Source organism: Vollenhovia emeryi, unplaced genomic scaffold (assembly GCF_000949405.1).
Source record: "Vollenhovia emeryi isolate VEMERY1.0 unplaced genomic scaffold, V.emery_V1.0 DF939260.1, whole genome shotgun sequence".
Taxonomy (NCBI): domain Eukaryota; kingdom Metazoa; phylum Arthropoda; class Insecta; order Hymenoptera; family Formicidae; genus Vollenhovia; species Vollenhovia emeryi.
Genome location: NW_011967106.1, coordinates 43,437 through 54,303, shown reverse-complemented (window position 1 = coordinate 54,303; position 10,867 = coordinate 43,437). Strand labels below are relative to the sequence as shown.

The following is a 10,867-nucleotide window of genomic DNA, read 5'->3' as shown; positions in this document are numbered from 1 at the left end:
CTTTGTACCTCGGTACATGATATTTCTCCTTAGTTTAACCCAATCTACCGCTATTTCCAAAATTGCTACTTTTGCATCAGACACCCTGTATAGTAACAACCTTTATTGTAACTGATATTGATCGACCGCTTTGACAGCTGCAACACTTCGAAATTACAACATGTTGCAAATTTTTACTTGAATTAAGTAAAAATGGTGAAATTTTCATAGGAATACTTTTTATCACCTGTCATGTTGCCGTGCCTAAATGCGAAATCTCAGGCCTACAATTTGTGAAATATAATCACTTATTGTTAGTATTAAAAACTATTTTAGCCTCGACATTTTTGTGTTAGAATTTTTGTCTTGAAATGTTCTAAACATTCTGTGATTAAAAGGATATCCGGTGGTTTTAGTACAACCTGTACATATATTATTATTTTATTACATTATTATATTAGATTATTATATATAACATTATAAGAAAACTAAAGAGTAGAAAACGTTATTTATTATAAATAACACAGAAATGTTGCAAGTAAATGTAATTTTATTACATTTTCAATTCTTTGTTAAAAAGAATATACATATAATACTTTTGGTACTTGTATTCAACGCTTCATAGCTATATTTTTTATATCTATAAATCCCTTGTAATCGAAGTTTTAACAATAAAGAAAACTTTACATGGTATTATGTATGTTGATAAAAAGTATACATATACACTGCGCAACAAAATTAATGCTGAAAAAATTTCTTTCACTCAACTTGAAATAATCGTAACCTCGCGAAAACTTATCGCATTTGAAATTTTTTTAATTTTAAAGCTGGAAATCTCTACTTTAAAGAGAAGTTTTCAGATTTGGAATATTTCTGTTACCCTTATCGTGATCTCTTTAAAAGTAAGGACGTGTTTTGCCTGCAAAACTTTTCATAGTTTGACGCGTTTCACGGGGTGCGATAAATTTTTTTAACAAAGTCTATAAGAACCATTGTAAAATATGAACTTTCCCCTACAAACTAAAAAAACTTGAAGTCTATACGATTTTTTTGGCGGAGTTATGATTTATCAAAGTTACCTATGCATTTTTTTTCAAATGCATTAAGGTTTTGCGAAGTTACGATTATTTGAAGTTGAGTGAAATTTGTATACAAATTTTTGTTGCGTTAATTTTGTTGCGCAGTGTATTATGTTGATTAATAATTTTCTAATTTCTAATTTCTAATTCTAAATATTATTTTTTATTTTTTCAGATAGCATTATCTGAAAGAGACATTAAAAATCTCTTACTACCAATTTTATATGCGTCAATATGCATCATGTACATGTTTGTAGGCAATCTAATGGGACAGGCTGTAATTGATTATAATAATCACGTATTTATTACGGCGTAAGAAACATTCTCTCGATGGAGAACGTATAGTTTTCTCAATAGTTATAATATTAAATGTAGAAGTTGAGTTTTTACAGAGAAAATTAATTTTGAGTCAACTGATAAAAAAATTTGTATTTCGATTTAGAAATTCATGTTTAATTTCGCAGATATAACGTCCAATGGTATAGAACTCCTTTACATATACAGAGAATGATATTATTCATACTGCAAACAGGAAACAAGGAATTTTATTTAAATATCGGTGGAGTATTCAGTGTATCTATTGAGGGTTTTGCGACGGTAAGATTTTGTAGAATATTTTAAAGTAGTGCTCTTCATATCGTACACTAAACACAATAGAAATGTCTATAATTGCAGCTAGTCAAGACCTCGATATCTTATTTCACTGTCATATATTCTGTACAGTAATGAAATCAATACAAATAATACCATGGTAAGGATGTAATTAAAAAATTTTTTTCTTTACAATGTTATTTTTGTTTGAATAATATGAAGACTAAAAATCTTGTGTACGTGAGATAGATGTCCTACTGCTAAAAAAATTATTGAAGTTGTTAATATATTATAGAATATAAAATTACTTTATCAAAAAACTTGAAAGATTGCACCAAGTATAAGTGTTCTTCGTTGTAAAAAGGACTTGATATGAGAAATTAGTGCCAATTATTTATTTTGTAGTCAGTAGAACCAAATAGAATTATTTATTACTTGAGTCCATACATATATTATTAGAATATCTGATATGCATATAAGGACAATAATAATGATTTGTTACAATACTACATTATTGTTGTTTATATTTTTAACCGAGAGTCGAAGCCCGTAATTTCAATATAATAGTTTCAGTATTATATATTACGTATAATTTTTATATTTTATAAAGCGATTTTACGACCAAATTTATATAAAAAAAATTGTCGCGGTCGTATTAAACGATACCATTTTATAGAATATTTTAGAATAGTCTACATCTACATATGGATACAATAAAAAAGAATGTTTATACATATAACTAACACATGAACATATTATGCTTAGAACACAATTTAATTCGTACCTAGAATTATACAAATAATTAAATTTAAATAAAGAATAAACATATTGCCATTAAACAACAAAATATCGATAAATTATAGCGATTATTAAATACATATGATTGATGAAACCAATACTTGCCTAAAGATATTAATCAGGATTAGTAATTTGAAAGTTAAGAATATTGAATATTTATCTAATCTGATCACTTTCATAATAGTTATAGACTTTACCAAGTAGATTCGATTTTGAAATAATTGCAGTTGAGAATATTTCTGTGGCAAAGGAGGTACGCAAATCTATCTTATGAAGACGTAGAAAGGTGTCGTAGATGAAAGACAAAATTTTTCTGAGGCGTTCCAAAGTATAATTTATTGTTACAAACGTTGTTAGCTGTTGAAAAACAAGTTTATCTAATTTTATTCTAATTTACTTACTCTAATTCAATTTCTTTAGTTTAATTTTACATATACGAGAATTAACGAGAGGTATCGAAAAAGAAGAAGTGCACATGCAGTAGAGGTAAATAAAATTTCAATCACTCATGAAATCTTTTCACATTCAAAAATAAAATAAGAGTGTATTTAATTTTCTCGAGTGCTAAATTTTATTATAAATATGGTTCTAAAAAACATTTCGAATTTACAAGTATACATTTACCCATACAATATGATCGTTCATTACGGAAATACGATTATGTAACAATATTTATATTAATTGTGAGCTTCTTATTCTTAAAAATCATCTCAATGTATCTATCATGTCCAATAATGTCTCTTTATTCTTTGCTCACACCATGTCATCGATACATATACTATAAAAGACCACGCCCTGTCTTTTCCTAATTGTATACCGCATATAACTTCATCCTTTATGTAAGTATGTGTATAAATTCGCAACATACAAATTAAACAATAGGACTTTACTTCTCTTCCCAATCTATCATCTTGCCTATTATAAAACCTCCTTTTGCTGTTTCTTTTTTTACTTCTTACTACATAATTACATGCTCACACATGTGTGCGTGGTAAACTGGCTTTAATTTTATTTTATCCTTTTCCTCAACCCGTGTATCACTTTAACAGATAAAATAATATTTTCCTTGAATTCGTAAAAAAATAACTTTTCATTTCGTGATAAAAAATTTCAAAATTTTGAAGAAATTTTTTAAATATTGGGGGTATTTTGAGTAATTTCAAAAATTCAAAATTTTTTGTTACTATTTTATAGTACTCTTAAAACGATTCAACACTTTTATTTAAACAATTTGTTTTTATCTTTTATAATTTTGGAGATATTGTATTTGCATCGAAAGAGAAAAACTAATTTTTCTTCAAATGGATGTTTCATTTCCTTGAAACATACGTGGGCACGTATAAAAAATAAATGTCCCTTATTTTTGTCTGGAAAATAACATTGAAAGGTCACCACTCACAATATCGGAGAAGGATAGGTACTTCTTGAGGCTTCCTTGATCTTCCTTCCTAGTGACTCTTCTTTCCATATTTAACCCTTTAATTTAATTGTCATATTATTTCTCCTCTTTTCTTTCTTCTTTTCTACTTCTTTTCCACGTCTTTTTAATTAATTTTCTCAATTTTTCTTAAACTTACTGTATAAATACGTTACTTAAACTTAACTTATTGTTAGTGCTATCTCGACTGTCGCACTTTCTATATTAATTTAGCTTACTCGACCTAACGCTACTATCTTCGCTCCTCCCTTCTCCCTTATTCCTATTTTTCTTTTCCCTTTCTCTTTCTTCGTTTCTTTCTTCTCTCTCAATTACTACCTCTCTTAATTCCACCATCAGCTGTTCTATCTTACTTACCTTTCTCCTATTCCCTTAACTTTTCCTTTTTATTGCTCGCCCCTTCTTATTTCCGCCTCCTTTAATTCCCTTATCTCTTTATCTCATTTCTGCTGCATTAGCTTTTCTATGTTTCTCCTTAATTCCTCTCCAATCACCTCCTTAACCTCATTCTTATCCATACCTTTCGGATCTCTAAAAATCACTTTTTTGCCTTTCTTATAATTCAAAACTACTTTCCACTGTTCTTCTACTGTTCTCTTCCCGGTTCTTGTACTTACATATACTTATATGCCGCTATCTGAGGTACATTTGCACTCACACGCACGCCACCTAACCAAGTTATGCAATGATTTGTAAGTTAAAGTTCTTATTATTAATCAAATTAAAGTAAAAGTATTAAATTAGAATAAAGTAAATAAGAGTAAAATTAAATAAAATGATTCTTCAACAGCTAACAACGTTTTTAACGTTAAATTGTACTTTGGAAATCTTTACAAAGGTTTTATCTGCCGTGTCTCTCTGCGTTATGATGACAATAAGTTATATAATGTTTCGTTTTAAAATTGAAGATGTAAGTTGACCGTTTACGAAGTATCCGCCAAACGGGGTAATATAATATGTAACGTTTTCCGTCTAGCAAACTTTTAAATTGAAACATTTGTATTTATGAAAATTGTGCTTTGATGTATATAAAAGTTGGAAATGACAGGTTAAGGATTTACTGATGCAAGTTCAACATGTGCATAATGAATTAAAGGACAAGAACGAAATCACTATAATGAAAAAATATGACTACATGGCGAACTGTTATACGGTTTTTTTTACAAGTAAGACAACTCTAATTTTGAATCGCGTTATCAATATAATAGTCAGATATGCAGAAAAAAGAATCCATTTTTCTAGACACGGTTTTGTTTTACATATATTTATATAAGTAATTTAAATAACACTTTTTATTTAATGATTTTTAGCATTGACAATTTGTATAATATGTAGTGGTACTATATGTGAATTTTTGTTAAATATGACAGATGTTAATTTACCGACGAACGTATCTCGATCACATAATTTTCTTTTTATGGTGGAGTATTTCATCGATAAGGAAAAATATTTTTATATGATTACATTCCACATCAGCGCAGCTTGTAGCATTGGGGGAATTACAACATTAGGTTGTTATACAACATTGCTTGCATGTATTCAATATACCTGTGGAATGTTTAGAATTGCCAGGTACGAATAGAGAAATGACCTCAATAATGTGAAATGTTTTTAAAAATTTATATCTCTAAGCAACATACAAAAAGCGTTTTAGTAACAATGTTATCTAAAAAATAAAATACTTTAATGTATTGCTGTGTAATTACGACGTCACATTTACAGTTATCGTATCAAAAATGTAATAAATACTAATATTCGACAAAACATAACGCTAGAGAATGAGGTTTTGATGACTGAGGGTATAATTTGTGCCGTCAACATTCATCGGCAAGCTATAAAGTTTGTATCTACGATTACGACGATAATTTTCGTGCAATATTTACATATTTTTTGTACTTAAAGATTGAACAATCATATAATATCAATACTGGAGGTAGTAATATATGTTTTTATAACATGTTCTGTGATTTCTTTGAGCTTCAACTTGTTTCATGTAAGTTATATTGTTAATTATATATATATATATATATACAAAAACTGTTTCAAAATTCTTAGCAATATTGTTCAGTAAGGATGATAAGAATGAACACAGCATGTATATCAGGATTATGAAGCTGCAATAATTAAGATCCACTATAAATGACATAGAGAAGACAAATGTAAAATTTTAGATACTAAATATTATGAGAAGAAAAATAACGAATAAAACACGTTATCTTATAAAAAACGCAGAAATGTTGTAGGCACATAATGTTTATGCAAGTTTGCAGATTTGTTATTGATAATTAGTAAACAACATTGCAAATAAATGTAATTTTGAAATAACATTTTCCACTTTGTATTAAAATAGGTTGTATTCTTATTGGTACTTGTATTCAGCGCTTTATAGCTATGCCTCTTGTGTGTACAAGTCATCCTAGTTTTAGAAATATCTTATTTTATTGTCATATTTTCTATACACAATAATGAAATAAAGAAAACTTTTTGTATATTATACGTGTTGATAAAAAGTATATATTATATTGACTAATAATTTTCATGAAATATAATTTACTTTTTTAGATAGCATCATCTGAAAAAAACATTAAGAACCTCATGGTACCTGTTATGTTTGTGTTGATATGTATTTTATGTATGTTTATCAGCAATTTTTCGGGACAAAGTGTAAATGACCACAATAATCATGTATTTATTACTGTGTAAGAAATGTTCTTTCGCTAGATAAAGATTTTTCTAGTAATTATAACATTAAACGTACAAGTTGATCTATTACAGAGGAAATTAGTTTCAAGTAAACTAATAAAACAATTCGTATCTCTAATTATGAATTTATTTTTAATTTTGTAGATACAATGTCAAGTGGTATAGAACTCCTTTACATATACAGAGAATGATATTATTTCTGTTGCAAAGAGGAATCAAGGAATTTAATTTACAAATGTATGGAATATTCAATGCATCTCTTGAGGGTTTTGCGACGGTAATATTTTGTAAAATATTTTGGAATAGTGCTCTTGATATCGTATACTAAAAAGAAATATCTATAATTACAGCTGCTCAAGACCTCAATATCTTATTTCACTGTCATATATTCTATACACAATAATGAAATAAATAAAATTTAATAATGTGGGGAGGATATAATTAGAAAAGATTATGTTTATTTATAATATTATTAAAAATATAGTGACTTATATTTTATGTACGTAAGACAGTTAGATGTTTCATTCCTATAGAAAGTTACTGAATTTATTAATATAATATAATATAAAATTACTTTTTCAAAAGTTGAAAAATAGCACTAAATGTATGTCCCTCATCATAGAAAGATCTGGATAAAAGAATTTAGTGTTAATTATGTTTGTCAGTACAGTCGAATATAATTATTTATTATTTGTGCCTATATGTATATTCTTAAAAAGCCTGATGTATACACTGAAAAAAAATCTGGTTGCATTAATTAGAAATCTGGTAGATTTAACCAGTCGTCTGTTAGAAAATGGACAAATCATAATTTCTTTAGGATTTACTAGATATGTAGTAAAGTCTATCAAATTTCTGATTATGAAATACGGAGCCTTATCATGATAACTACAAAATCTGTTTGGTTTAACCAAATTACATTCTATTATACATGTCTTGATACAATCAAAGCATTTTTCTCAGTGTTTAACATAAGTGTAATAATAATAATGCTTTATTACACTATTATTATTTATGGTTTTAACAGACAAACCCTTAACTTCAATAATCCAAACAACACGTGTTGTTTAAAAGAAGACATAAAGACGTCTTAAAGATGTCTTTTAGACATGTGTGCTGTATGGGAATAGTTTCAATGTTACACGCTACAAACAATTACGTTATTCTACAGCGGATTTTGTTGCAAATTTTAAATTTTATGAAGCAATCTTAAGACCAAATTAACATATAAAAATTGTTACATTCGCGTTGTATTAAAACTACTCTGTTAAACTATCAAACAATGTGTGTTTATTAAAAATTAGTGACAATATTTTTATTATTTATGTAAAGATGAAAAAAATTAATGGCTCGTTATTTTCTATATTTATATTCTGATAATGAATTCTACTAATTTAATTGTTCAATTTATTATTTATTAAATAAAATGATACACTGGGGCACTTGGGTGATGTTTCCAAACGTAGCCTAGATGATGGATCAAGGTCAATTTTTATTTAGAATTTATAGATATGAAGTCGTAAACTTTCGAAGGGGTCTTTTGGACCCACGATGACCACCACGAATTACACAGAATATCGCGTATTTTGTCTAATCTAATTATAATAAAATTATGAGTTATACCAAGTAGGTCCGATGTCGAAACAATTGTAATTGGAGAAGTTCCCATGGCAGAGTAGCTATACGAGTGTCTCTTACACGAATATATGCATGAGACTGAAGGAGAGAAAACAAAAATGAGAGAGTGCGCATGCGGTAGATAAATAAAACTTCGATCTCGCATAAGAACTTTTCTCTTTAATATAAAGCAATCATGCATTGAATTTTCTCGGGTGGTAAGTGAACTCTATTATAGACGTAGTTCAAAGAAACGCTTCTAAGTTATATGTATGTATCTATCCACATAATAATATAGGTATAATAGTCCATTATGTAATTTACGATATTTGTACTAAAATGTGCTCTAGAAGACAGAATGTGAATCAATGGAAAAAAGAGGGGAGAATCGTAGATTATTGGTGTTTTCATACTCACTAGCATTTCGAACTTCGTAAAGATATGATCCAGAAAGGAGATCAGTTCTTTATCGTAAATAGAATTCTACTGCTTGCTGTTGGCTTATGGCCCTATCAACAATCAAACTTCACTAGATATCAACATGTTTCCATTTCTGTACTAATGACAACGATTATTGTATTTCAGGTAAGAAAGCATAAAATATACTATAATAATGCAAGTTATATAAACTCCTAATCACTGGAAGTTTTATTAAATTTGTGTTTATCTTTTTCTATATTATAAAATGATATTTGTATTAAATATATTATAACCATTATTAATAAAATTTGTGAATAAAATTAAATAAAATTGTTTACTAACAGTTGACAACATTTTTAACGTTAAGATGTACTTTGGATCTCATCATGAAGGTTTTGTCTTCCGCATCTTTCTGCACTGCTTTTCTGATAAACTACGGCTCGTTTTGTTTTAACATTCGAGATGTAAGTTAATCATTTATGAAATATTTATTAAGTAACCTTCTTCAATTATGTACTTTTTAAATTAAAATATTTGCTTTGAGATATACAAAAGTTGTTGATAGGTAAAGGATTTATTGACGCAACTGCAACACATATATAACAAACTAGAAAATAAAAATGAAATTATTATCATGAAAAAATATAACTCCATTTCAAATCATTATACAGCTACATTTATAAGTAAGACAACTTTCATTAACTTTGAATATAATATTTATAATATGTAAGCTATCAGGTGGAAAAGAACTGTTTCGAAATTAAAATGTTTGGTATAGGCACATACACATACCCATTTGTAGGTGCACGCGAACAAATATGTGTATGTGGAAGAGGACGTGTGCATGTGTAAATGTGTTTGCATACGAGATATCTGTATGTGCTTGTAATACATATATGAATTTATTATGACATTTGTGTATATGTATCATGTGTGTATTTGAAATACATAGCAAGTGTGTTTATAAATAAAATTCAAAGCAGAAACAACTATTAGTTGGGCAGTAAGATTTTATTGTAACTAGTTCATAAATTAAATAATATTTCTGTTCGCATCCGGTGTGGTGGTTTTATCCACTGCACCGTGGTTTCGCTTATTTAATAACGGAATATTGTGTGTATCATTATGTTTTATTCTTATAATAGATTATCTATATTTTGATGTGTTATAATACGTACGCTTTGCTCGAGGTAGCAACGCTTTCCTCGAGGTGGCAACGCCTGGGGGTATCGTACCCTGAGCCACGTTGGTTGAGTCGCAATGCTTTGCTCGAGCTTTGCTCGAGGTGGCAACGCCTTGGGGTCTCGGCCCCGAGCCACGTTGGGTGAGTCGCAATGATTTGCTCGAGCTTTGCTCGAGGTGGCAACGCCTCGGGGTATCGGGCCCCGAGCCACTTCGTTTGAGTCGTAACGCTTTGCTCGAGCTTTGCTCGAGGTGGCAACGCCTTGGGGTATCGGGCCCCAAGCCACGTCGATGGATTCTTTCTCTGTGCCCTTTTTTGGGGTGGCAACGCCTTGGAGTCTCGGCCCCGAGCCACGTCGTTTTGGAACACTCGTTTTTGATGCCCTTTTGGCTGCGGGAGCTCGCTCGTCTTCACTCGCTGTCGATCTCTAAAGGACTGTGTGGTCTCAAGACTACGCTATCGAACCTTTGCTCTCGCTCCCCCCTTTCCCCGTCATGCCCATTGGTCGGTCGATCTCTTACGATTCCGCCGTTCGGCGATTGGGGGATCGGTGGGAGTTCACTTTCCTTTCGATGACGAGCGAGCGTTCCCTTTGTGACGCATCGAGTGTTCTTTTTATGACGCATCTAATGTTCGGCTTGTCGTGCATGACGTCGTATACTTATTTGTTTAGGATGTAGACACAAAGAGTGGTCATACGCATTTGCTTAATACCTAGATATGGAGAATGGTCTCAACAATTTCTTTTCAATTTTCTTTAGCACTTGGAGTTAGCGGCATATTTACCGCTATTGTAATGCAATTTTCATCAAATATGATTGGTGTTGATTTACTGACGAATGCATCTCGATCATATTATTTTCTATTTACGGTGGAATATTTTGTGGATGAAGAAAAGTATTTTTATTTAATTATGTTGCATATCAATGCAGTTGTTTTCATTGGAGTGATTGTAACAGTAGCAACTGGTGCATTAATGGTTAAATGTATTCAGTATACCTGTGGAATGTTTAAAATTGCTAGGTACGAACACAGAAATAACCTTACTAGCATGAAATG

At 29.8% G+C, this 10,867-nt stretch overlaps 1 protein-coding gene across 1 annotated transcript in view; it reads left to right on the top strand.

Annotated features, from left to right (window-relative positions):
• Positions 1 to 1,849, top strand: part of LOC105559672 — a 6,014-nt gene extending 4,165 nt beyond the window's left edge. The window contains exons 6-8 of the mRNA XM_012008158.1: positions 1,234 to 1,370; positions 1,523 to 1,655; positions 1,734 to 1,849. Coding sequence (XP_011863548.1) covers positions 1,234 to 1,370; positions 1,523 to 1,655; positions 1,734 to 1,784 — 321 coding nt within the window. The 3' untranslated portion in view covers positions 1,785 to 1,849. The remainder of the gene's footprint in view (positions 1 to 1,233; positions 1,371 to 1,522; positions 1,656 to 1,733) is intronic.
• The last annotated feature ends 9,018 nt before the right edge of the window (positions 1,850 to 10,867 follow it).